This window comes from Nothoprocta perdicaria, unplaced genomic scaffold, assembly GCF_003342845.1.
Source record: "Nothoprocta perdicaria isolate Ctin4 unplaced genomic scaffold, notPer1 scaffold_92, whole genome shotgun sequence".
NCBI lineage: Eukaryota > Metazoa > Chordata > Aves > Tinamiformes > Tinamidae > Nothoprocta > Nothoprocta perdicaria.
Genome location: NW_020456221.1, coordinates 2,360,502 through 2,387,758, shown reverse-complemented (window position 1 = coordinate 2,387,758; position 27,257 = coordinate 2,360,502). Strand labels below are relative to the sequence as shown.

General features: G+C 44.4%; 2 protein-coding genes across 7 annotated transcripts in view; one reads left to right on the top strand and one right to left on the bottom strand.

Annotated features, from left to right (window-relative positions):
• The window catches only part of DCP2 (decapping mRNA 2), an 11,075-nt gene extending 5,122 nt beyond the window's left edge, over positions 1-5,953 (top strand). The window contains exons 3-11 of one of the 4 annotated variants that reach the window (XM_026052865.1): positions 209-336; positions 735-833; positions 957-1,109; positions 1,439-1,551; positions 1,669-1,776; positions 2,558-2,681; positions 3,312-3,419; positions 5,046-5,097; positions 5,468-5,953. In XM_026052865.1, the coding sequence (XP_025908650.1) occupies positions 209-336; positions 735-833; positions 957-1,109; positions 1,439-1,551; positions 1,669-1,776; positions 2,558-2,681; positions 3,312-3,419; positions 5,046-5,097; positions 5,468-5,631 (1,049 nt within the window). In that variant the 3' untranslated portion in view covers positions 5,632-5,953. Of the gene's footprint in view, positions 1-208; positions 337-734; positions 834-956; positions 1,110-1,438; positions 1,552-1,668; positions 1,777-2,557; positions 2,682-3,311; positions 3,420-5,045; positions 5,098-5,464 lie in introns of all 4 variants that reach the window. The other 3 variants (XM_026052864.1, XM_026052867.1, XM_026052866.1) reach the window with 3 other exon arrangements.
• A 5,992-nt stretch (positions 5,954-11,945) lies between these two features.
• MCC (MCC, WNT signaling pathway regulator) overlaps positions 11,946-27,257 on the bottom strand; it is a 174,788-nt gene continuing 159,476 nt past the window's right edge. For all 3 annotated transcript variants that reach the window (XM_026052852.1, XM_026052851.1, XM_026052853.1), the window contains 5 exons: positions 26,567-26,801; positions 20,261-20,467; positions 19,170-19,270; positions 14,928-15,050; positions 11,946-14,151 (listed from right to left, as the gene is read on the bottom strand). In XM_026052852.1, the coding sequence (XP_025908637.1) occupies positions 13,971-14,151; positions 14,928-15,050; positions 19,170-19,270; positions 20,261-20,467; positions 26,567-26,801 (847 nt within the window). In that variant the 3' untranslated portion in view covers positions 11,946-13,970. The remainder of the gene's footprint in view (positions 14,152-14,927; positions 15,051-19,169; positions 19,271-20,260; positions 20,468-26,566; positions 26,802-27,257) is intronic.

Sequence of the window (27,257 nt, the reverse complement as noted above, 5' to 3'; positions counted from 1 at the left end):
TTTTTTTTTTTTTTTTTTTTTTTTTTTTTTTTTCCCCTCCCCTCTCTGCGTGGTGAGAATCTGTAATACTCTTTACTTCTAAGGGAATGTATCTGGAAAGTACCCTGAGGGATGAACTGGTGATTGTGAGTACTGAGGTTTCTTTGCAAGACTGCATGTGTTTGGAAACTGGATAAGTAAAGTTAGCATCCTTAACATGCTGCTGTACTCTTCAATCACTGTCCTTTTTTACTGCCTCAAGGTGAAGATGTACAAAAGGTTTTAGATGAGTGGAAGGAATATAAAATGGGAGTGCCAACCTATGGTGCAATTATTCTTGATGAGACACTTGAAAATGTAAGTATGGAAATAATGGTGAAGAACTAAAGGGACACTTGAAGTGTATGCTGGCAGTGGTCTTTTTGTAATCCAGTTTTGCTATCTTGAGGGGGGAAAAAAAGGCAGTTCAGATTCAGAGAGATCTTAAATATGACACTTTTGAAGTGTGTACAGAATATGATTTGTGAGTAAAATATGGAAGATAGGGTAGGCTTTTTCTTTTTTTCCTACTTCTTTTTTTTTTTCCGCTCTTCCCTATAACACAGAAAACTTAATCAGAAAGCTGTAGTGGTAATGAAAGCTTAAAGATTGGTTCTTTCCTCCAGTACAAAGTTTCTTTGTGGGGGTAAAGGGAAGGGTTTGCTTAGAAATTGTTAAAAATAGTTATTAACAGCTGTATTCCTTATGTTCTCCAGGTTCTTTTGGTCCAGGGTTATTTAGCAAAGTCTGGTTGGGGGTTTCCAAAAGGGAAGGTAAATAAGGAAGAGGCTCCTCATGACTGTGCTGCTAGAGAGGTAAGTTGTGTTTGAAACTTAGATCGATTCTTTTTTTTTTTTCCCAGTTCAAAATATTCAATGATACGGTTTTGAAATCATAAATCTTTATGTACATGCTCACATCATCTATATACTTTCCAGGTATTTGAAGAAACTGGGTTTGATATAAAAGATTATATCTGCAAAGAAGAATACATTGAGTTGAGAATTAATGATCAGTTAGCACGGCTCTACATCATTCCAGGAGTTCCAAAGAACACAAAATTCAACCCTAAAACTAGAAGGGAAATTCGGGTATGTATTGGATTGTTTAATCATGAAAGTACCTTGCTGTGGAGTTTGGATGTGGTGGTGGTTTTTTTGTGTGCAAAACAGCAAAACTACGAAAGGTGGTGAATGTCTCGAATACTAGTTAGAAATGGGTATTCATCATTCATCACTGTATTGTCTTACCAACTTCTGTCAACTCTGGTTCTTGTCCGCTTATCCTCCTTATGTGGAAAATTCTGTTTTAGTCTGTTAGTTCAATTTTTGTTACAGTTTTTAATTAAAGAAAGTAACTGTGGATGGTTTCTAATGATACAGCAAGGTGGTGGTGGTGGTGATTTTTTTCTTTTTTCTAGAATATTGAATGGTTTCCCATCGACAAATTACCATGCCACAGGAATGACATGACCCCAAAGTCCAAGCTGGGTTTGGCACCTAACAAATTTTTTATGGCCATTCCCTTCATCAGGTACGTTCAAGATGAGCCAAATTCCAAGGCGGAATTAACATCTACTTTTCAGAAGATGTTAATTTCTTTAGGTTTGTTTTAGTAAGTGGGTCTTGTTGAACTTCTGTTTGGTCACAGGCCATTGAGGGAATGGCTTTCTCGAAGAAATGGCGATACATCAGATAGTGACAATGGATTTTCATCTGCTGGGAGCACTCCCTGTAAGCTCAACGTGGAAAAAGTGAGGTAAGATTCAGGTCAGTTTAACATCTTGCTCTATAGCCTTTCTATCAAACCTGAGTTATGCAAAACTGTTCATCCTTTCTAAGTATTCCGGTTTCAGGGATAGGATGAGTTAATAAGATTTCGGGAATATCTCAGAGAATGATGTGCTTATACATCAAATGGGGGATGAATGCTCAGTTATGGCGGAAGTGAGATAATTTATTGAGTTCTATATGAATGTAAAAACCAAACTATGAGTAATTAACTTTGTTCAGTGCTTTTTGCACCTCTGTAAGAGAAATACGCCTCTCTAAAAGAGTACTGATACCAGTTTTGGAAGTAGCTAGATAGAACGCACCTTAAGATGAATGGACATTGAAAAATAGCCCAAGATCAGTTAGAGTGAGCCCTATCAAGAATGTGGGAAGGGAGTCAAGGGGAGCAAGTGCTACGTTTTCCTTGTCTCAGCTGAGATAAGTGTGGAGCACGTATTCGAACCTGGATCCTGTGGAGGAAGGCCATGCTCCAGCAGTTTGGGTCAGTTGGCAGATGACCACTGATGCATGGAAGGCTCAGGTGGGCAAACCTGCTGCCTGCTTGGAGCACAGGTGTCCCGCCAGCAGGCCCACTAAAGCTGAATGAATTGAGGGAGCATCTTTATGGTTTCAACACTTAACAGCTTGTCTTTCTTGTTGCTTTGGAGAGGCAGTATATTTCTATTCTTCTGTTAATAGCCTTGAACTTGTGTTGTGAATTCTGATTTTTTGTTTTTCTTTTTGTTTTCGTTTCTTTAATGTACTAGATCGAAGCTTCGCTGTAGTCAGCAGGCATTTACAGATAGCTTTTCAGGAGAGCAGTGGATAAAGCCAAAACAACCTCAGAAGCCATATAATCATGCTGACATGTCTGAAGTTTTAAAAGTAAAGGTATGTTCCATTTTCTAGGCAAACATGTAATATGGACCAGTTATGTGGACCTTTGAAATGAATGTCTTGACTTATCATTCCAACTTGAAAGTAGAGAATTTTGTCACAGTAACATTCAAAACAAAAGCATGCCCTGCTCCCAACCACCTCTCTCCTGCCCACTCCTCTCCCCAAAAACAAAACAAAAAAAAAAAAAAAAATGGAGGGAGTTCTTGGACTTACTTGCTTGGTGCTTGCGTTGTCTATGGTGGGTATTAAGCTGTAGTTGTGTTGTTTTACCATTGGCACTCATCCTTTGGGTGGCCTTCACGTATCTCTCTGAAGTGTTTTGTAGATCACTAGCGTGTGTATCAGTGTGTGGGAATTTGCTGCTTTGCATTTATTACATATCACTGTATCTGTAACAGTGCAAGAAACCATGTAAAAGCTGTCAGCTTTATGTAACTCGAGTGCATCTTGCTTTGTTAGTTTCTGTGCACTTCAGTTTGTGTACGGAAAATATTGTTTGTTTAAATATTTTAAGGTATTGGGAGGAAAGTTTAGTTAATAAGCAGGAAGTGCCACAGTGTAGTGATGGTCAGTGCTGCCATTTAAACGCTTGTCTTTGCTGCTTTTTGGGTGTAATGGCAGAGTCAGAACTTGAGGGCCAACGGCAGAAAGCAACATCAAGACACTCCCAGCCAAAAGAAGCGAACAAACGGAGTCCACAGTCAAGCAACTAAGCAAAACCACGCCCTGGTAAGAAATATACAGTGGCTGTCACCTCTCTCAGGCTCCAGTAATAGTGAGAGTGCACACCTATCAAAAATGTATTTGAACAGAATATACAGTAGTTAGGTTGTAGGAATATGGCATTTCTTAAATTATAAGCCTATATATCTATACGTATTTCCTCATTTTGGAAATAAGGCTTATTTTAGCAGATGATTTTGTCAGTAGACAGTCATTTTGCAGCATTAGCAATAAATCAAGGTATATATTATACACTGATAGGTCAGACATATATTATTTTAAATATCAAGTTTTGGTATGCAACATTTAGATTAAAATAATATATATATATTTATGTGTATAAATCATATGCTTAGTTACTTCCTTCCCCCATGGCATGAATTTTGAGATACAAACTGGGTTTTTGACTTGTGTGCCAGGATCTCATGTGTCATCTTCAGCAATTTGTAAATTCCAGTACTGCGATCTTTTTTTTCTTACTTCTTACTTGCTGTGACTGCCCTTGCCCCTGAAGTTCTGTTGGCTGGGAGAACTCACAGAGTTTTTGTTTTGTTTTGTTTCTTCAGTATTTCTATTCTTTTTTTTCTTTTATTATTCTTAATAGTTCTCTAATTCTACTCAGTTTTGTTTTTTGCAGCAACTGAGCCTCAAGCTGAAGTGCACAGAAAAATGCTTGTCTAGGCTTTAGCTTTTCTTATTTATTGGCTGTAAGCTAGAGTCTTTTTATTCTGACTTGTAATTCTTACCTTCTTTCTCGTTTTTTGTGTGAGGATGCAGAAATATAAACTCTCATTATAAAATCATTTTTGTAGAAAGCAGCAGTTAAAATGCTTTGGGGTCTGAGAGTAAAAGAATGAAGAGTTGGAGACTTCCCAGAAATGCTCTGACTGTGTAGAAAATGTTCTATTTTATGATGATTGGACTCTGTAGGGTCTATATAGAAAGGAACGGAACTGTTAATACCCTACAGTTTCTGTGCAAGCTCTTTTAGACCTGGGTTTACCCAAACCTATTTCTGTATTTCATTTGCATGGTTGTTGATCTTTTAATACAAACACATACTTCCCCAAATTTATAACATAATTTGGAGGCCTTAATTTTAAAGGAGTGCCTGGAGTCATACTTTTATTGTGGCATACCTAGGACTAACACATAATTCTGCCTTGGAGATGTTTAAGGTTCTCTCTTTAGTGCATGGTTATCAAAGTGGCAGGAGCTGCCTGTTTGGAAATACTTTGCTCCCAGCTTTTTAGGGCAGGCAGTTTAAGAAGAAGAGTAAGCGTGTGTCAATTAGATTCCACAGCGTGGTATGCAAACCCTTTCTGGCTTAAAACGTTTAGAAAATGCTTAAAATTTCTCCTTAAAAATTAATTTTGTGTCTTCAAAATGGTTGGCTGACTCATGTTATTGCATGCTTCTGGACACTTTGGTGGAAATGGAGTGTGTGTGTTTGATACAGCAGCATCACCGAGTTCATGTTCTGTGTTAGAAATGGCATAATTCCTGCACCAGGCTGTGTGTCAAAGTAGACATAACCAACATGCCTCTTAGCTGACAGTTCAGCAATACCCCCAAGAATAAATATATAATTTGCTTGTAAAGTACATAATATGTGTTTGTTCTCTTATCTAGAAATGTGAAAAAAGGCTTAATCCGAGAAGACTTCAAGATAACTTTGAAACAGGCAAGTCTGCGTTGAATTTCCTTCCAGGGTCATGTACTTGGGGCTGAAGACACTAGAGTAATTTTTTTTTTTTTTTGATTCCCTCTTACAAGACCCCGCCAAATGTTATGAAACTTTGTTTTTATAAAAATGTCTTTTTTTTTTGGTATATTTTTATTTTTATCTTTTGTCAACTTTGTGTGGTTTTGCAGTTCTTTATTTGGGAAAACTGATTTCACCGTGTTGCTGGGCAAAAAGAAACAAGGCTTGGTTGAGATAAAAGCAATAGACTTAAATACCATTATTGATCCACTTATTGCTAACTAGCTGTTTGAAATTTGATCCATGACTCTTTTCCTTTTCTTTTTTTTTTCTCTTTTTAATTTAGAAGATGCTGCATATGAGATGTGTTGCTCCAGTGAAGACCCGCTGCTAGAACATGGGGAGGGACAGTCTGTGTCATGCAATGGCCATTACAAATTTGTGTTCTCATCAAGAGCTTTCTTGAGCTTCAAGTTTGACCACGATGCCATAATGAAAAGTTTTGACTTCTGACAGCTAACTTGTTAAGAACAAAAATCAGACTTACCTGTTGCAATTGAGTGGGTTTCTAATCCAGCCTTACTCTTTCTCAGGAGTTTTTTGTGGGGCGAAGAGGAGGAATGACTTTCTGTGTGTCCTTTTCTTTTGTTGTTAATGCAGCACAGGGACTGACTGATGATGTGGACAGGTCTGAAGGTCTGTTCTCTTTGCAGTATGGGAGAGGCACAGTGAAGTGTTGCACTTTAAATGCAGTATCGCCTTTGTCCACAAAGTACCTTGCCAGTGTTCAGTTCACTAGTTCCCACCTGTGCATTAGAGGGCATTCAGTTTTTCTTGTTCTTATTTTTTTTTAACTTGATCTGTGTTTTTTAGATTGTGATTTTTTTTTTTTTTTTTTTTTTTTTTTTTTTTTTTTTTTTTTTTTTTTTTTTTTTTTTTTTTTTTTTTTTTTTTTTTTTTTTTTTTTTTTTTTTTTTTTTTTTTTTTTGCTTTTGTAATGTTGGCATTATACCAGCTTGCTGAACTTTTAACTGGTCTATTGTAACGTTGTTGGAATTGTTAAGCCTTCATTTTCTAGAACATTGCAATATTATGGCAGTGGCAATGAAACTGATTCTCAGAGGACTCCTGTGTCTGTCGTAGAAGTTTTCAAGTTGCACATTTCAAACCCAGCTTCAACCCTCCATTTTTTCCCTTTTCTGAGAGTTTCCTCCTCATCTCCTCCCCAGATATCTTCCCTCCTTCACCCTGGAAGTTGCTTTTTGTTGGCCAGCTCTCACTGGCTCTTGGTGTCAAATCTGTAGCATTTCGTCCCGTTGTCTCTGCCTGCTTCCGTCTTCAGTGAGGATGGACAAACTGGGTAGCACTTCGCCTTGTGAAACGTCTGGCCTCCGTTCTAAGAACCCGGGAGAGCTGCAAAGGTTTTGTGTGTGTTCATGTTACCCAAATGCAGCTGCTTTCAAAGAAAAGTTTAAACTTTTATTTTATTGTGGGAGGTCACTTGTGTAGCACTTGTATTGAATGTAAATAAGGCCCTTTGGATCTTTCTGAGAGGAAGGAGGCAGATGTGTGGACAGTAGAGCATTGTGTGACACGAAATGGCTCTTAATCGGGCTTGCAGTAACTATGTGAATAGTGCCAGCTGTTTCCCTGTGCTGTTGCCTTTAGCTCTAGTGCAGCCTGCGTTCTCTCTGTGTTGAGTAGTGCTGACCTGCCCTTGCTGTTCGAAGGGTGCAGCCTCAGTCCTTCCAGCTGCAGCACGTCCTTCGTGCAGCTTCAAAGATGTGAAGAAAAAAGAGTAGGAGCTGAGGTGACAGGCTGTAAGTATTAGATTTATTCCTCGTGATCCACATTAAGGGAATTTTAATACAGACTGTCCTTGTTTGTCACAGCAGCTTGCAGCAAAAGCTGCCTGTCCTACATTTTAAAATGGACTTTTTTTTTTCTAAAATAAGATATGATAACTTGACAGGTTGAATGAACTGGGCCTGCTTCTGTCATGAGTGTGTGTATGTTCATGCACCGAGGTTTTACACAGCTTAAGGGGCATCTAAAAAAAACCCTCACTGTCTTGGTCTTCCTTCAAATACTCTGTGTCTTTTATTTTTTTCCTGAAAAAAAAGACTGCAGAACTGTCTTAGAGGTTATTTATCTGCTGGCGCCAGGCGATTTGGGACTCTTCATGCTGTAGCACTTACTGCTGTGGGAAGCCTGAGCTCCTGTGCCACCCATGGGAGAAGCAGACTGCAGCAGTTCTGCTGGAGAACAGGGGCCCCAAGGGCCTCGTTCCAGACCCACTTGTGGAACAACTCTGTTTCTGGCCTTGTTTTACCCTATGGAAGGAATGGTATCCAAAGGCTATTCAAAACAGTAACTGGCAAGTACAGGAGCTGGGAGGTGGGGTGGTGCTGGTGGATGTTACGTTACTCAGCTCCAGCTGAAAACTGACCTTTAGTTTGTTCCCTGGCGCGTGTAGCTGGCTTTGCAGCAGCAGCGCCTTTACCCACGGCGAGGCGGGAGTTTGTGCTTGTGTCGCTTGGCTGCTGCTGCCTGTGGAGCTGACAGACCTCCCTCCCCTAGGGCATCATCACATATCAAACTGTGGAAACCTTTAGTAAGTTGACAGATAAATTACTGTTGTGCTGTGTGAAGAAGGGGTTGGTTGATGAAACTTTGAACTCGTAACTTCAGCTGAACTATTGAGATGTTAAATCATGTCGCAGACAGAGAAGTCTCCAAGGAGAGCAGGTGTCTCCCATGGCTGGGAGGTGCTGGCTCTGCTCTGGCCTTCCTCCTTATTCACTCACTTTTTATTTTATATTTTTTTTCTCTCCTTAACAAAGGTTTGGATCAGCATGAAAAACTGCTTATTTCATTAAAAAGCCCAAAGTGGGGCATAGTTTTAGTAAATCCAGCCTTAACGTGAATTGCAAATAAATGTGATTAAATATGCAATAACTTCTAGTACTTTGTGTAAGGGTGCTTTTTGTTGTGTTAATGTTGCTTCCTGCTGTTTCTGAGAGGTAGTGTCGTGTGGCCTGCTTGGGCTCCACGGTGCGCGCTGTGCATTGCTTGTGCTTGAGCATTTTATAAGTAAGTGCATCTCCAAGTTTAGGAGTACAGTTTACATGAGTTTCTGTAAAACAGTGAAAAAAAAAGAGTTGGGTAATAGGTGAGAATGCTTGCCTGCAAGGGGGGTCTTGACATTGTTAGTGGTGGCCTGTCAGGCTCTTTGAATTAAAAATTAACAGAGTGACCATATATGTAATGAAAAGAGCAGTGTGGGTCCTGGGAGCCCCGCGTGTCAGTTTGCTGCTTCCGGAGCGTCGCGACTGCCTGTGGTGGCAGTGGGAGATTCCCGGCATCATCCCGGCCTGGCGGCGGGGCCTGTGCTGGGCCCCAGCCCTGGGAGGCGCTGCCTGCCCCACCGTCTCAGGCCTGGAGAAAGGTGGTGCTGGGAAGAAGCAGCTTCATTTATTACACAGCTAAGTATTTTTTTAACATAATGTAGTTTTTTTAGACTAAACTTACATAAATAGTTTTTATTTTAAGTTTGGGCCTTGTTGTTCCAGACTCCTCTGTTGTGCTCCGCAGTTCCTGTGACGTATTTTGCAGCGTTGAGAACTGTGTGCTCGCTGTGTCCTTGCTGTGCCTGCTGGTGGCCTCCGTATGTAACTGTGGCTTTTAAAATTTAGCAAAGGGGCTTTGCAGCCTGGCTGCCCTTGCAGATGCTCCCAGATTGTGATTGCATTAAGGAAATTATTTTTCCAGCTTTTAGATGTAACACAGCAAGCTCTTGGTGATGTGTAATATGTAGCAGCACTCATAGATGACTCTGGTGCAAACAGGAAGAGTCTGCATTAAGAATCCAAGCTCTGACATGCTGTGGTGCAGAATGGTGGCACTGGTGGTCCTGGGGAATGCTTTCCAGTTGGCTTTTTAATTTTGAGCTGTCTGATCTATTTTTATAAATTCTGAGCATTTTTTTTTCCAGAGTTTAATATCAGGTGCCTTCATCTTGTGAATCAGGAGGTAACTCTATATTTGTAGAAGTCTTAAGACAACTGAGAGCTGGTAGAGTAGCCTCTCATTGATTTAAAAGTAGTTTCTCTATTAAAGAAGTCAAGACTTGCACTGTAAATGTTAAGAAAAAAAATGTGGTGCTTATGCATGACTCCATGCTAATTTAAGTTTGCATTTGTTAGTACAGTATTTCTGCTCTTGAAACAAGCAGCAGTTGTTTCTGCAGCTAACTGAAGGTGCTGCAGTAAGGTAGGCCTGGAAGTGTCACCACTCCGTGCAACAGGTCGTGGTGCTTGTGCCCCTGCAGCAACAGCCGCTGCTCGCGGTGCTGTACCGCGGTGCTCGCGGTGCTGTACGTGGGCCCTGGCAGGACACGCTGCAGCTTTTGTGCTCTCTGTGCATTGTCATGCTCCATTCCACATAGTTGTGAACTTAAAGCAAGTCAGTCTATGTAGCAATTTCCTTGGCTGTATTTGGGATCATACTAAAAAGAAGCATCTGTATTAGCAGGAGTACATTATTATTAAATGTTTGTATTTCAATGTCCTTTTCATTGAACTGTACTGAAGTAAATGATAGCATAGATGTGATGTAACCACCTACACCTGCGCTTAGAGAGCTGCCCTGTGGGCACCTGTGGGGAGAAGTGTAAGTAAATTGCAGAAAAACTGCAGGTTGTTCCTCAGTACGGGCAGAGTAAAGGGAAGCGTGAAGAGAAGCGTGCAGAGCGTTTCCACCGCTGAACAGATCCACATGAACTTCAGCTGTGAGTTTCGGTTCATGAAGCACTGTTAAAAAACAACCATAGAGATGTCTCTCTAAAAGACACAGTAGAATGTGTGCTGTAGGATCTATGAGAAAAACTTAGAAACAAATGCTTTAAGCGTATTTAAGTAAAGTTTGTAAAGAGGAATATCCATTTATTATTGTGCATTTAATATGCTGAGTACATACATTTTGCAGAGAAGAATGTGGATTTTGGTCAGCTTCCACTGCGTCATCTTGAGGAGCAGTCTGCCTTGGTCGGCTCTTCAGCGTTAGCAGGTGACATCCGTGACCACCTGTAGTGTCTTGTACTGATGGTTGTCGTTTTCATTGTCGTTCCCTGATTGAGAACTGAAGCACACGCTGGACAGACCACGACTAAACTGGCGCTTTCTTTCCCACTGTAATTTCTCTGTAAATTGCTTTGTGACTCGCTGTAGTAATGCACTGCAGAGACGGACGTTGCTGTTTGTAGAGTGAGCGTGAAGCCTGTGCGCCCCGTACACCGCGTCCTTCCTGACAGGATGTTTGAACTGACACTGCCTTAAGCCACTTGGCAGCGCTGGTTCACATGTGGGTGCCCAGTAAAGGACGTGGGTTTTAAACCCAGGTGGACAAGGGCCCAGCGAGCAGTGGGAAGCAGGATGTATTTTACAAGATGTCTGGTCTGTTGAAGAGAGGAAGTATGTCAGGCTTAATCAGTGCTTTTAAAATACTTACGAAATGGTGGGTTGTGGTCCCTATAATGTCATTGAAAGAACTGAATGTGCGGCAACACTTCCCTATGTGCTCTTCCCTATCTGTAAAGCTGTCGATGAAACTGCCGGGGGAAAGTGCAGATGTTGGGAGGTGCAGGAGCCCCTTAGGTGTGGGCTGCGCCCCACTGAGCGCGGCAGCTCCGGCCCCAGGGGACCTGCAGCGGCGCCAGCCCCTGCCCCGCGCTCAGCCCCCCCGAGAGCGGCACCCCAAAGCATGCGTGGTATTAGAAATTTATTCAGAATATAAGAACATTTGTAAAATAAAAGTATTATAAATGTCTCTGTATAAATAAATGCAGTTTTTACAATTCTATATCAAATGAACACAAAACTGCTATTTTACAGCACCTAGAAAACTAAAAAGCAGCAACACATTTGAAGCTAATTCGATAAGCTGAAACATTTCTAAACTTAGCAGGTGTGGTACAGTATTAAGCGAGTTTTTAATTGAGAAACTCCGAATAAAAAATGTAGAACAATACTGACATTAACGCAAACTTAATCACGTGTGCTTTGTAATAGCTAACAGTACATTCAAGCTGGTGAAGATCTATACCCTTAATTAGAAAAAGTACTTGCTTTTTTTCTGAACGCAATGCAAAATATAAGGTCTCATGCGCTCTGGCAATTTAAAAAGTCACAAAATAAAGTACAAACTAAGATTAGTAAGTGGACTTTTTTTATTTCTGCTTTGCTTATGCACTATTTCTGCAACCAGTGCGAGGTGAGCTGAGTTGCAGGCATCTTGCCTCAGTGGTAGAGCTAAGCGCACACTTGTCTCTAGGCTGGTGTCTCAAAATTGCATGAAAGGAACGGAGTTTTGTCACCTGCGCTGGGGCTGGTGCCGCTGCAGCAGCCGTGCAGGCCGCCGGGCTGAGGGCGGCGACAGCAGCTCCTGCCCTCGACGGCCTCCTGCTCCCCAGCGCAGGCCCTGCTCCTCCCTCGGCAGCTCCGGGCGGGCGGCAGCGAGCACAGGCGCCCTGCGGCGCGTCCCCGCACGCTTGGAGCGGAGCCGAGTCGCGCAGGGAGCTGCGCCGCCGGAGCAGCACGGCCGCGACAGGGAGCCGCGCAGCCAAGGGCAGCGCTGAGCTGGCGCAGAGGTCGCTGAGCTTGCCGAGGCCGCTGAAGGGGGCAGTGCTGCTTCGTGTTTCTAAACCCAGCTCCCTTTCACGCTTTCTTAGTGTACAATCTCACCTGCAGTTTAAAGGTTTCAAGCCTCATTCACTTATCTGTTTGTTTAGTTACTAATAAAAGAGAAAAAAAAAAAAAAAAAGCCAAAGAGGAAATCCAGTGCAACAACGGTTTCTAGCTACCTTAGGTGAAATATTTCACACTGAGAGTTTGAGATGACCTCCAGTTCCTTGTTCCAGGTAAGAGCAGGCAGAACGGTGATTGCATTTTTACCAGAGCACACGGGGCTCTTCATGTTTCTGGAGAAACAAGCGCAACCAGCTACCGCTGAAGTAGACATGGGCAAAGCGGACACCTCTCAGTGCCTCAACAGTCTGCTTTACAAAAATTTCCATTTACATTTTAGCAAGAATTACAATTAAGTGGAAATCATACAATTATCTTCTTAATAAAGAGGACTGAGCAAAACCAACTTAAAGGCATCTGACCACCTAGAGCTTATTTGGAAACCAGCACAGTCATAAGGAGCACTCCTGCAATCAGCCCTTCCCAGTGCTGACGTTGTAGCTGGATGTACTGGACACCAGAATGGTATCGCCTAAGTCGGCTGTAGGGGAAGGAGAGGGCGGCAGCCTCAGTAACGAGAGCACCAAGCAGGGGGTGCCGGCTGTTAGCGAGGCTTAAGCACTGACCACGAGCCCCACAACTGCCGTGGCTGCCTGGCCTAACACAGGGCTACACAAAGCCAGCTCAAGTCCTAGCAAAAATACATAATTTTTTCAGTGCTGGAAACTACAGTAACAGGTGAAAGACTGTCTCATTAATCCTAGAGGTGCAGCCCAGTGTAAAACAAGTCGTATCTTGGATGGGAAGGAGAGCTGGCTCCTAAGGTGGATTTCCTGGAGAAAGCAAAGCCTGCAGAATGCCGAGGGGAGCAGTAAGGGAGCAGCGGGGCAGGGCCGCTGCGCTGTGCCCGCGGCCCGCAGGGGCTCACGGCGGCGCTGCCGTGAGGACAGCCCCGCGTGGAGCTGCCCTCGTGCCGGACTCCGCTTCCCCAGCCCGTCTGTGCTTTGCTCGGCCTTCGTTCTACTGCAGCTCAAAGACTTCAGGTCGTTTACCTGGGTTGGGCACCAGGGCGATGTGACTTAGGAAAGAACGTTAACAAGAGTAAGAAAAGTTAGCCTAAGGAGCCCTATGAAGACATAACCATTCACATTCTGTTTGTGGTTGCACATCCATACATATACACTGATACAGTCTTGTGCATATGTATTTAATATTGAACAGGTACATTCCTCTAAATAAGTACCTTTTTTATTTGGTCAAAAGCATATTAAAAGAAAAAAGACATTCTATCTCTTGATCATAGAAAGCGGCAATAAAACTATACTCGTGAAAAAAAAATGGCCCAGCCTCTTAATTACCTTGGCTATATAGTACTAGTAAGAAATATCTAGCTGTCTCATTGCATTCGGCATGCGGTGTCAGGAGCTTTCCTGCAATTCCTGACACGACCTTGGCATGGAACGTCTGGCACGGCGGAACCCCCGGCCCCGAGCCCCCTCAGGGACCAAGAACCACGTTAATGCATCACAGTGTCCGCGGTGCCGCGGGCTGCTTGTTGTAGCCACACGAGCGCCTTTCCCATGGGATCTGCTCCATGAGTAAGTGCAGTCGCGGTGCAAGCGCCACCGCAGCCGCCCGCGCCGAGACGCGCCCCCGTCCCCCAGGCAGCCGCTCGGGAGCCGCGTGAGGCTTGAGCGCCACACAGGGAACGGGGGAGCCCCGGGCGCTCCCCGATAACCAGAGCACTCCTGCAATCCCCAACTGCTCCAAGGAAGTAAAACCTCTTCACACGTATTCCCTTGTTAGGCCACGCTGCTGCCCCTGGGGCATAAGCTGGAAGAGAACCCGTGTGCGTGCAAACCTAACGAGAGAGGCAACGTGCATGTTCATGGCATGGTAATTCAGGCACTGTCCATTTACAGTATTAAAGAGTCTTTGCTTAATGCTTAAGTAAATTTTCCCCATAACTCCTATCTGCAAAGCTGCGATCCTAGTGATGCTGTGGACTGCGTCTGTGTCAAGGATCGAGCTTTAGAGTTTGAAGCTACCTCAAAAAGAGCTTCCAAAAGACACAGACTTGTGATGGCACCGGCCCCTCGGACGGGGCGTTCAAAGCGACGTTTCGTTGGTGTGAGGGCGAGAGTTCTCCTCCTCCAGCAGCGCTATCCGCTGTTTCAGCATCCGCACTTGAGTTTCGTGTCTCTCAACCATGGCCATCATTTGTGATTCCAGTTTCTTCAGCTTGTTCTGATGCTTTTTCTTTGCTTTTTCGTAAGCAGCTACCAAGTTACTGTTAGAAATAATACAAGACAGTACATGACTATTCAACAAAGTTTGCTCACAGTGTATGTTATCAAAGAAATAATAATAAAAAGCCATGGGGGCAGTGTGAAGTTTGGATCCTCTTCCTAAAATCTAACTGTATTTTAAAACTTTTCCAAATTCACCACAGTGTAACCTCTCGACTTCTGGACAGAATCACACCTTTTCTACTGAACTGGTTACTGAAAACACATTTTTAAACATGGTTTTGAGAAGCAGTTAGAGGGTTGGTTGCTTATAATGTCTGTGGAGAGCACTGCTTGGGAATCAGCACTTTACAACATCAAACATGTAATGTTTTACAAGAAGAAGGTTCCCTCCCAGCCAGTATGTGCTCACAAAACCCACTATTAAGCCAGAGAAAGTTTCTTTCCCTCCCACAAACACAATCAGTGTGAGCGAGGTTGTGGGCAGCAGGCAGGAGGGGGAGCTGCAGTCCGCAACACTCCGAGGCTGCTCCCAGCTGGAGCCCACGGGGCGCCTATGGTACCAGCCCTGCTTCCGAGAGCAGAGCTGGGAAATTCAGGTGGGGTCACGGACGACAGTTTTTTCATAAGAAGCCAAAGGCAGGAGAGCAGTTTAAACCAAAATAACTGCAGCAAAGGAATGTGACCGGATTCAAGGATTTACGTTGTTGTTTCATACTGATGTGTTTAACAACAGCTCCATTAAAACCAAGCCATCATCTCCCCTGCTCTGGGCACCCTGCCTGTGATGTGCAGGACCCTGCTGGCCCCCCGTTACCTGTTGGCCCTTTTGAGGTCGTTGACGAACTCTGCCGACTGCTGGTGCCGGATTTCGCTGCTCTTGGTGAGCCTCTCCAGCGCGCTCACCAGCTCCTGCACCCGGGCTTTCAGCTTCTTCTCCCTGGACCAGCAGAAAAGGAGGGAGAAAATCATTTCAAAACAGAAGCAACACTTCAGCCTGCAGAGCATGCACAGCAGCCAACAAGCTTCTTCCCTGTGCTTTCCTTAACACTATTTGGATAACACACAGGTTTCTTTGTTTCTTTTATTTGCTTTGATACCAGATTCTAGTTCTGATGTCCCACTCTTCCAGAGATTGGATTTATGAAATTCACCATTTTAGAATACATGATCAGAGCTGCAGCAGGCAGAGCTGGTGAAAAACTTCTTTGATGGTCTTGTAGAATCACACTAATAAAATAATTGCAAAGATGCAATGCCTGGCACTTCCTGCATGTTGAATGATATAGCAAAGAAAACTAGGAAGAAAAAGTGAAACCAAGGGTGCACGTCTAGCAGAATGTCCGACATGCTGGAGCCGAGCGCGAGCTGCTGTGCCCACTCAGGTTTAATGATCCAGGCTCTCCCTGCTGGATGTTCCTGCCCCAGCTCATTCCGAGCATGTGGAGTCCCCAGGGCAGCTCCAAGGAGCCGGGTGGCCCATGAGGGAAGCGCCCCCCGTGGGCAGCCCCTTTCCAAGGGATGGGAGAGCCACGCTGGCAGCACAGGAGGGCCTGCGGAGCGACGCCTTTGGTGCCATGAGCTCCACTCTACTCTGCCCATGATGGGAAGACATGGGCGCACGAAGTGCGGGCCTCGCTCCGCTTCCCGCCGCGGGAGGCGATGCCATGCGGCACTGCACCGGAGCGCGATGTCGGAGTGTGGTGTTGGAGCGCTCCCGAGGCCGCTGCTGCTTCCAGGAGCCACCAGATGCCCCGTGCCACCTCCGCGGCGGCAGCGGCTGCTGTGATCCCGATGGGGCCGCTTCCCAGACCTGGGGATATCTGGAGCGGCTGTGTGAGCCGTGCCCCAGCGCGAGGCAACCCGCGCAGCCCGGGCGGCGAGCGGCACCACTTACGTCAGTCATAAACAGAGCAATACAAACGAGATGGCACGTGGGAAAACCATCCGTGGAGGTGCCCAGGGGCAGGCCAGGCCGCTCCTCGGGCATTCCCATCCGGAGCGCCCGCCCTGCCGCCCCGTGGCTCTGTGCAGGGCGCAGCGCCCGGGACGCTGCTGCCCAGAGCTGCCCCTTCCCGCTGCAGGATCACTGGGAGCCCTCTCTTGGCTCAAGGGGACACGGCGGCCTGCAGAGCGTCCAAGCTCGCTGCTAAACCCCCCTTCTGCAGGGTGGACACGCGGACGGCAAGCCCCGCACTCGGGCGACCCTCCACAGCAGCCACAGGTCGTGATTTTGCACCCGAAATGACCAGCTGAGATCCCAAGAGCCTGGACACGAAGCGCTGCGTCTGCCACGACCTCCACCTGGCTTCGGTGCCTTCCCGCCCAGCTATTCTGACTGTTACGAAGGATTCCCGCAAGGCATAAACGCTGCTCAGCTCTGTGTTTCAGAGCCGAGAGCAAGCGGAAAGGGTCTGTCGTACGAGGGTCGTCTCTGCCGGGCTGGGTCTGGGGAGCAGCTTTGCCCTCGCCCGCTCATCCATCCTGCGCAGACTGAGGGACCCTGTGTCACCCGCTAAACGGGGGCAGCAAAATTCCCTTTTCCCGACTCCGTGCCGTAGCTGACACATGTGTAAGCTGGTAGGTGCCTACGAGGTCACCGCCCGAGCACCCTGCCCTGCTCCTTGCCCCGCAGCAGCGGAGCGGAGCCAGGAGCAGGACGTTCCACGGCTGCCTGGGACTGCGCAGCCCTCGGCCCCAGGGAGTCCAACCAGATCCTCCCCCACAAAGCAGCCTCCGGCGCGGCCCACGGGGCTGTTCGCGCCAGGCCAGCAGGCTGCTCGGAACGTGATCTCACTCTCCCAAGAATAAAGTACTTCCTGCCAAAAAACTCATCTGCGAATGTGTCAGACAACAGAAAATGAAGCTTAGAGGCTTCCTACCCACTGAGGCATTCCAGCAGTCTATTGCAGAAGAGGGAAAGGGCTGCAGAGTGAGTGTGGGGATGTCTGCACGCGCCGCAGCGGGGATGCGCGGCCCCCTTGAGCACAGGGGCCCTGCTGGGGAGACCCCACACGCTGCCCCCCAGCACCGGCCCCGCTGCGGGACCCACCGAGCACTCGCCTATGTCAGCAAACAGGGAACTCTGTGGCGCACGGGGAGTCACCGGGACCTGCTGGATCCCACAGGGTGCTGCCCTGCTGCTCCTCTTCCAAACGGGAGGGAGCAGTCCTGGGCATCAGCCTTGGCCAGGCACAGGAGCTAAACCCACCTTAAATCCTTGGGCCACAGCTCCTCCTGACCATTCCATGCTGCAGCACTTGCACAGGGTAGAATACGCCTTAATTACTTAATTATTTTTGCCCCTCATGATACTGTAAATCCCACCAAGGGACCTGAGAGGCCGTTCACACCACAACCAGGATTCAGCCTTGCTGGTATTTTTGACACAGCTGTTGCTAACCAGGCCCCAGCGCAGGTTTCCCCAGGCATTCCACGAACTTCCCACCCATCCTCAGACCGACCTTGGGATAAGAGGCTGGACACCCATCCCGGGGTGCCCCACGGATGGGGAGCAGAGCCCCGTGCAGCCACCCTGTCCCGTCCCAGCCCCAGGGCTGCAGTGTCGGGCGCAGACACATCCCCACTGCACACAAGGCTTTCACTGCACAGCTCTGCACAGCTTAATCCCATTACTTTTCTTTCCCATTTCTGCCTGACAAACTGCACTTGCCAGGCCCCTGGCTGGAAATCCATGCTAATCAACTTAAGGCATAGTAGATAAAGCAAAGGTTTTCTCTCTGTGTAGTCAGCAAACCGCACTGCACGTTTTATTTGAGTCTCTGCAAACTAAGGTCACTGGTATCTCCTTGAAACCAGAGGCAAGAAATGACAGCAGGAGAAGCCGGTGGATGAGGGAAGACAGAAAATGCCAGCGGAGCAGCTCGCACCGGGCTGGGGAGCTTGCGGGGGAGCCCGTGGCTCTGCACACTGTTTATTTAAACTGCTTTGCTGTCGGGTTTTAGCCACCCACACACACAAAAACAGTTCTAATTTTTTTTTTAAAACACAGATTTTTTTTGCTCTCTGCATCAGGCAAACTAAATATTCAACAACTGCCAGAGTATTAAGCAAATGATATAAGCTGCATAGATTCCAGAGTGGCAACAATCTCACATTTTTACATAATGCCTTTTAGGCTTAGGCGTCCTTATACACACCAGGAGCTGCTCCAAAGAAAAAAGTGCTTCAGGAGGGAAGCACAACAGCTGCTGGAGAAGACATTCCACCTCTGAGGGTGGAATGGCCAGAAAAGCAGAACTCACTCTTTCCAACCAAAATCCTTAGCAGAACCTTAGACAAATTCAAAATACTGTAAGGTTAGACTTTAAATGGTCTTGTCTTCCAAAGCGAAATACACATTGGAAAGACTACTGAAGCAGTGTCCTTGTCATGAACACTACCCCGTATCCGGTGCACTGAAAACTGCTGCACAAACACCTGGTTAATGTATAACTGTACTGAAGGCTTTGGCTTAAAACCTGGCTGGCGATAAAAACAGCTTGTCGAGACATCAATTTCTTCTCTTGTCAGAAAGCTAATATTTCACAATATTTCACACAACAGTGTTCCTCTGTAATCACATCACAGCTCTGCTTACATTTGCAGGATGCAGTGAATGCCGTCTCTGAATCACCACAGACGCTGCAGTTCCCACTCCTGTGCCTCCCACCCGAGCTCCAACCTTCTTAACCAAAGACCAGAGTCCAAATCCCATTCCTGCATTAGGGCTTGCTACAGACCTCAAGCACGTTACATCGCTTGCTTTGTTCTCAAATTCCCCTTGCCTAGTTTTGGGGGAGTAACTCCCAGTATTTCAAGGGTTTGATAAAGTTCATTTGTATTCGAAAGATGCTTTATCATACTGGAGATAAGCACCCTTGAAGGGCTTTAACTACTGAAAAACAGTAACAAGTAGGAGGGAAAGTTAGGCAAATACATCTTGATCCTTCTCGTTCTCGAAGGAAGAACCTGTGGCAATGCTTAGCACCATCCCCAGCACAGGCTGAGCCCCTGGTGGGAGCTGGGGGTGTGCGTGGCGCGGCAGGGACCCGCTTACCGCCTCAGCGCGCTCGCCAGCTCTGCCGCCACGTCGCTGCTCTCGCTGCACGGCCGCAGCTCGGCCAAGGCCAGCGGCGTCGCGGCACCGTCGCTGCTTTCCTGAGAAAAGAGGCCAGAGAATCTCATCTGAACACGTCTTAACAGAAGGACTTTGAAAACCACTACATTCTCATCAACTTTAAGGATGAGGGTGCAATAAACATCCCATGTCACAAACATGGCAGGGTATCAGTAAGGCAAGAAAAAGACGACATGAGATCAGCACTGCACAGATCCTGCTGCGTCTTTTCCAAACTATCCTGGCGCACGGATCTGCACAGTGATCACAGCATGCACAGGTCCTGCTGCCTTACATACTTCTGACACCATACTTGAAGTAAAACAGCACAGGATCAAGAAAAAAAAGAGATCAGATGAAGCTTTGCCAAAAACATCTAAGTAAGAAGGACACAGTCCTACCGCAGTTTTGTTTTCATTTTTAAATAAGCCATTGAGAATTTATGGGGACACAGAACTGAAGGACAGCATCCAAGTTCTAGGAATCACTGTTTCTTCAAATTCTTCAATCAAATGGGTTAATTCTTCAAATTATGAACGTTTGCATGCAATGAAATAATTATGTTTGTTTTATATTAAAGGACAAAAATATCATTCAACAATCACTACAGACTATCTGCAGAAAGTGGCTATATTTACAATGCTCTAGGTGTCACAGAAAAATGACCTCCAGTTTACCACATTCTGTGTTTGAAGTCCTGGGGAGAGGGGGTGTTCTGCTTACACCTTTCACAACAACTGTGTCCAAGGACTGGCATCAAGCAATACACAACATGCTCAACCACAGCAGCTTGTATGTTAGTCGTGAATGGCTTTATTGTATTTCTTCCAAGAACAACCTCCACGTTTTAGTTTAGGTTTAGCAGTAATTCTGCAAAGTGCTCATGAACCACAGGATGGAAGCATCTAGCAATGGGAGGATGCACATGCAGAAGAGCAGGAGATGGATTAACAGGCTAAATGTAGTAGGGAGGACAAGACATAATAAACTGTTTTTACATCAGTTTTGGAGTCTGGACTTTAATTTCTGACCTTGCCCAATTTGTCTTTGCTGCCACTGCTCGTAGAACTTAGAGACCTCATTCTTTGCTCTTTTTGCTCCTCTACTTCAGACTTCAAGTGCTCAATGTGGACAAGATAGGCCTGTTCCTGGGCTTCTCGGGTGCTCAGTTTCAATTCCAAAGCCTTCTTCTCTTTCTCTAGCAGATACAGCTGAGCCTTCAGCTCTGCCATCTCCTCCTGTGGAAGAAATATATCATCATGCTGCTTCATGGGACTACATATCCAAAGGAAGACACGGCCAAACATGAGATTCATTCATTCCTATTACTTAAGAGGGTTTTTTCAAAAAAGAACATTGTTAGCATCTGTAACGCTTTTTGTTTGTTTGCTTTGTTAAATACAACCATACAGCGACTCTGTAAGCAAAAGTAATTGAATAGTACTGCAAAGCTGATCTTCAAAGAGGTACTGTACCTTGAGACAAAATGGGTACCAGGAACTGTGCCATCCCTTAATCAATCTCTTAGAAACAAACCTCGAGGCACTAGGGCAGCTGATGTGCCAGAACTAGAGTATCAGAGATCTGAGAAGGTTGTCACAGCTGCTGAAGTTGTGGTTCCACCTCGCCCTTTAGAGACTGTTGCCCCATAAAGAGGAGTGTCTCATCTGTTGCAAACCAGCTCTGTAACAGTTTCCAGCAATTGATAAATAAGAATCAGTGTTTGTTTTTCTCATTATGAAATCTGAAGGACCAGCAGAGCAAACACAGACCATATATTCCTGCCTCACATTACCAGCCCCTGATGCAGAATGAATTAGTCAAAAAGGGTGACCGGGTAGGGCTTTATCAAATGTCCCACGTCAATCCCGCTCCTCAGGACAGTCAGAATCTCAACTATATGCAACTACAGGTTTGTTTTATTTGCACTAGCTTTCTTTCCTCCCTAAGTACGATCCACAGAAGATGCGAATTGGCACTTAGGTCGGTTCTCAGAGCTGGTTCTTGTGTCCTGGCACTCCTAGAGTTCTGAGCAGGCTGCCACCCACTGCGGCCTCACGGCAGCTGTGAGGGGAGGTTCTGCTTTAACACCGGCCCTCCGAGAGCGGCTCCCGGCGCTGCCTGGGCAGAAGTTAAGGACACGGCGGGAGCAGCGGGCGGCCTTTCAGCTCTGGCCTCCTGCGAACCGGAGCCGAGCAGCTTCCTGAACCAGTGGGCTCCTTGGGTGCAATGACTTCTGAGAAAAGTCTCTTCCATGAAATGTCTAGTTCTTTTCTGAACCAATGAAAAGAACAGCTACAAAAATCCACAAAATACTTTGATAAACAGTCCTAAAACGTATCCTATATTATCCATTAAAAACCCAAACGCAAACAGACAAACCAACCCCTACCCAAAACCCCAGAAATACGCTCTCCTTTTTGAGCTTGCCGCACATGGGTTCACTTCATGGGCAACAGCACTGAGTTCTCACAGCTGTTTTTGTATTACAGTTCAGTTCTAGACTCGTCCACTCTGTAAACATTTCTGAGAGAAAAAACTCCTTGTTACGTGGCCAGTCTATAAACTTTTTTTTTTTTTTTCCTAAACTAGAAAGCACATTCTAGGTGACAAAAACCTCAGAAGTGTCTTACTTTATCCTTCCAATACAATTCTCTTTGTATGATATCCATTATTAACAAAGACCATATAAACAGAATTCCTGGCACATAGTTAGACTAACTCTCTCTGTGGAAGAGAATTCATGCTTCTACCCAAAATCCACTCTGCAGATTATATGTGCAGATGTAGCACAGTTAGAGTAATCATTGGCTAATTCAGCCATCCCAAACTTACAAAAAAAAAAAAAAAAAACATATCCCAGAACAAACTTTTAGTCCTGGAAGGTTAATATGAGCTTTGAATTAACTTTATTCATCTACCTATAAATGAACTGAAGGTTGCAAGTATATTCACTAGGCTTTACAGAAATTCAGTTATGACACAAAATTACCATCAATTTCCCTTGTCAATAGGAAATATGTAAATAACTTTGTTAAATAAAGATGAGGAAGTTAAATCACAGGAGCTGAACTGGATTGCCTGGTCTGCTTAAAGTATATGCACTGAGCTTCTTAAACCTCTCTTTATAAAGCCATTAATCTACTTAGTGAAGGGCTGAGAAGTAATTTGAGCAGTCTTCTGGCACTTATGTGAGGAAAAGATTTTCCTGACAGGAAGCTACCTGTATGTGAGGGGCATGACAAGATCTTCGCAGGCTGTAAGCTGAATCTTGGCAAATTCAGTCTGAAAACAGGAAAAAGGGGGGGGGGGGTCTCAAACAGTAGAATAATGAATCTGTGCAACTGCTTTTTTTTTTTGTGATCCAAAGGTTTTACTTAAAGACTGGATGCTTATCTATACCACATAGTCTATCTCAAAATCATTTAAAAGATCAACAGTGAATCAACTCTTAAAAAACGTTTATATATTTATATACACATATATATTTATATATATATGTTTATATACACACATATATACATATGTTTATATACACATATATATACATATCTATATATACATATGTATATAAAGCAAAAACAGTAGGTTTACATCCTCAAAAGGCCCTATAAATTTACAAATTCGCAGCTTCTTCTACGCTGGACACCATGGACCCCAAAGCACCCTAACCCCTTCCCTTTGCCTTTTCATGTCAGAAAACTTTGGGAACTTTGGGAGACCACATGCAAAGACAAAGCAGGGTCAAAGTAGAGAAATTGTCACCTGTGTTTTCAAGGGGCTCTCAAGAAAGGCAGAGAAAGGAAAAGAAAGGTTGAAGCTAAAAATCACGTTTATGGTTGAGGATGTTGATATAGACACTTAGGAGGCACAGCAGCAGCCAGCAGTGACCAGTGTGATGGGACCAAAATGTAAGCAAGCCAGGTTTACTCATAAAGTTAATTAGTCTCCACACATGCAGCAACTTTTCAATGAAAATACGTCTTCTAAGACATCCAAATTTCATTTCAATGGCAACATCTGATTTATATGTGTATCTGTGATCCCTTTTGCTTCTTCTAATTATAGGATGCTGGCACAGCTCTGTGCATCTGTGCATTTTAGCATCCTTTTTTAGGGTGCGACCTGAGGCACAAGGGGCACTTGCAGAACGAAGCGCTGCAGGAGCAGCTGCCCAGTGGTCACTCCCCAGTTCACTGCAACTTCACCAGGTTCAGGTCCCAAATCTAATGGTCATTTCAAGACAAGTCCATTGAATACTGAGCAATTTGTACAAGTAGTCATATTCCAATTCCAAACGCAGGCAAAAGCCTGAAAGAAAGCTAATCACCTTGGATGCAGTGTAACCAGAAACACTTATTTCATTCACTTATTTTTGAGTTCACTTGTAATTTGTATTGGACTTACTGGACATTGCACTTACGTCGGAAGAACAAAACAGCAAGGACTCCTATATGGCAAGAAGTTATTCAGAGTCATTTAAAATGCCTCTAAGAGGATCACAACACACTAGGTAGAAAAATCATCTTTCAGAAGGAAAACAAATACCAGAGCTGATAAAGGATAAGTGAAGTTCTGGGTAACTGTATTTTACATTGAACACAAAATGCTTTAACAAAGGATGAAGACTGTAGCCTCAAAGCACATTCAAGCAATACTATCACCACCTGTATACACAAGAGGGAAAAAAAAAATCAAAGAAAGCTGAGACTTCTTATCTAGATCCCAAACCTCCGAAATGCAGGAAAAGGCAGTAAACTAAGCATTGTTTACACCCATCAGAAGTAATTTCCTTGCTAACTAGGGCATGACAAAAACAACTGACCTCAAAGCAAGACCTGCTGAATGATGACAAACAGCAGAATGTATTTGGAAACGTGGTTAATTTTTGCTTGAAGCACAGAATTGGATTTTACAGAAGTACTGGATGACCTGCTAGTTTTTATATACTGGGTCACTAAGAGAATAAACACAGCAAAATTAAAACCAGAATAAAAAAACTATGAGGATTCCTGACACTACCCCTAAGCCCTTTTTATTATGGTCCAGCCTCATTAAAAAAAAAAAAAGAAGGGTATAACAGCACTACACAGATGCAAGAAGCCGTAACTCATGTGGTGACTATATTTCACTGTGATTCCTAAATGAAAGGTTGCTGAAAGCAGAGGTTCCAACACAGACAAGCATTTCAAGAACATGACAGTAGATCATAAGACCCCAAAATGTAGGAGATCCTTGAGTAGCCCCATCAGATCTTGCCATGAATGGAGGGAAGGAAGGAAACACAATAAACAGATGCTACATGACAAAGTGCTCCGCAGCACAGATGCTATGAGGAAACTGAAATTCTCCAATCATCTCGGAATGTGGCAGATATATATGCTATTTTATATGAGCTGCACACTCCAAATAATAGATATGAATAATAAATTCAAAGGTGAAAGTCAGCTCTGCTACAGCTTGTAAACATTAGAGCTGTCTGCAAAGCAGATCTGAGCAAAACCCACGGATGCTAGGAAGGGTGCAGTTTTTCTTGGTTCTGAAGCTCTGCCTATTTGCCTCTTGGATGGCTACTTACAGAGAAGAGGGGTAGGAGTCTTCCATTTCTGTAGCAGGAGAGGAGTTACCAGCAAATGCTTTCCAGGCTTCACAATGCATGAGACTTTTCGCCATGTCCCTTTCTGAAACCTAGAAATTTTCTGCAACTGTGAATTCTCACAAAATACAACAAAAATATAACTAAAGGACACTGCTGTCAGGTCCCCTGGGCCAGAAAGGACTGGCATCGACTCTAGGCACATCCATAAAATATCTATCTATTCCAGGCTGCACCGCACACAAACCATAAAGATGTGTAAATTCTGGAGACAACTGCTGCAGTGAAAACCCAGTGTGCCAGGTCTAGTTATGAGTGGAAAATATGTGTCAAAAAGCAGTTGGTCATTTAGTGAGCAGCAGGATCACTGTCACTCAAAACTGTGCCAGGAATCACGATATGCAACTATTCATGTCCCTGCCAAGTTAAGGACTGCACAGGTATTAATCATGTGGATAGCTCTGCACTTAATGATCAGTTTAAAGCTGGAGGTGAGTATGGAGTGCAAGACATTTCAGAAAACATGTGGAGACAAAGAAAGCAAATGAGAAGTCTGATGTTGGAACTGCACATCTAATAATCTGCAAGAGTCTTTGAAATACCTAATATAACTTAAAGACTCTTAAGTCTTACTAGGGAATATTTTTTTTTCTGGACTGTAAATATTAAATATTATAATGCAAAATTATGTTTCTTGTCAGATGGAAAGGCAGCAGCACTAAGAAAACAATTATCAATGCTAAACTACTAACATGCCAACACTACCCAGTCTAAACAAAAATCTACAGATTTAGAAGCTTTCAAAACTGCAGAAATTACTATTATTACATATGATATCATTCTCTAATATATCTGCTATTAGTTCACTATAGCAGGACTTGCTAATAGAGAGGAGTTAACTGAAACTAGGCAATTTCCGAATTTCAGTTTAATTGAAACTAGGCAATTTCCGAATGCAGACACACGCTTGTGCTGTCTGCACAATACGCTCACATGTTCTAGTTCAGCTCTCTATAAACTTGTGAAGCCAATAGAGAAGGCAGGTTTAAAGTGATATAAGGTCTATATCTGGTTGGTAAAAGTCAGTTTGTCCCGCTTTCAGCTATATAACCAGACATACAAACAAGGTCTGAGGTAGCAGAGCATTCTCCCAAAACTTTGCTATTGCAACTCATCACCTTATATACTTTACTCCTGCTTTAAACTCTGCTATACATGGAAGCAAGGAATCAAGAACAGCTCTAGACCAGTAACTGCTTGACAGCCTTAAGGATGATGGCTTTTGACAGACCGTTCTTTCTTCTAGGGCGGTATTAAAGAAGGTAAATTTGTTTTGCTTCAGTTCACAAACACTGGAGAAGCATTTGCAAGCTTGCAAGCAAAGTAACCATGTGTCTCATGGGAAGTACTGCATCATACTTTTGGTCACCCTCAAGCAACTCAGCTGCCATATCTCCTACAGAGAGCATCTGGTTTGTCATGGAGAACGTTCCAAGTTTAGAGACATGGATGAAGTCTTCGCCTAATTCAAAACACACAGATCTCGTCACTGCTAATGCTTTGCCTTCTGTCACTTTGTGACTACTGGAAAGCAATTTTCAGACATGCTTATTTGCTTCAACAAATTAACCCTTTACCATCCAGGGATCAAAACCTCCTGTAAGCGTGACTCTCTCAGCATATTCTGGAGTGCAGATGGGTTGTCAGCAGTGCAGTAGCCTGTTAGAAATAAATAAAATACCTTCATTGCCATAAGCTCCTGCATCAAGACTGCATTTTCCAGGTCTAGCCTTTGGCTGTCTCCACGAGGTTTAACATCATAACTGAGGGGATCAATGTGGATGCTCTCCAGCTCCAGCATGGTAAGCTTCACTGCTGCCCTGTCATTCTTCAGCTGCTGTATATAATCCTTCAACCGCTGCTCATCCTCCTTGGTGAACTCTGTATCACAACTGCTTGCAGTTGAGCTGGTAGTACTGAAAAGAGAAAGACAGCATTAAAATATACCCGGAATAAGATCTACATTTGCATGTGAAATAATACTCTCCCAATACATGGGATTTGTTTCCATTAACACAAAGTTCACAGAGAGGACACAGGTAGTGCGGACTGGATGTTGCAATGTTCAAAAAATGCAGGGAGGTATGGCAAATGCGGAAAAGAAATTTAATTCCCCAAGCTATGTGAGAGAATCAAGTCAATGTCTGCTTCTCTGAAAAAACAAATATTTAGCAACATGTAACTGAGTTAGCTTTCTGGAATCGTGATTTGTGAAACATTTTTTTTTTTCCTTTTAATTTTTTAAAAAATGCTAAGTGAGATTTCTCAGCAATACTCTAGTAGGGAATGCCTCTGTGTGTTGCTTTACCACTGAGTCTTTATCCTTTTTGGTAAGAAGCATCCACTAAGAAAAGAGAATCAGTCCAGCCCTT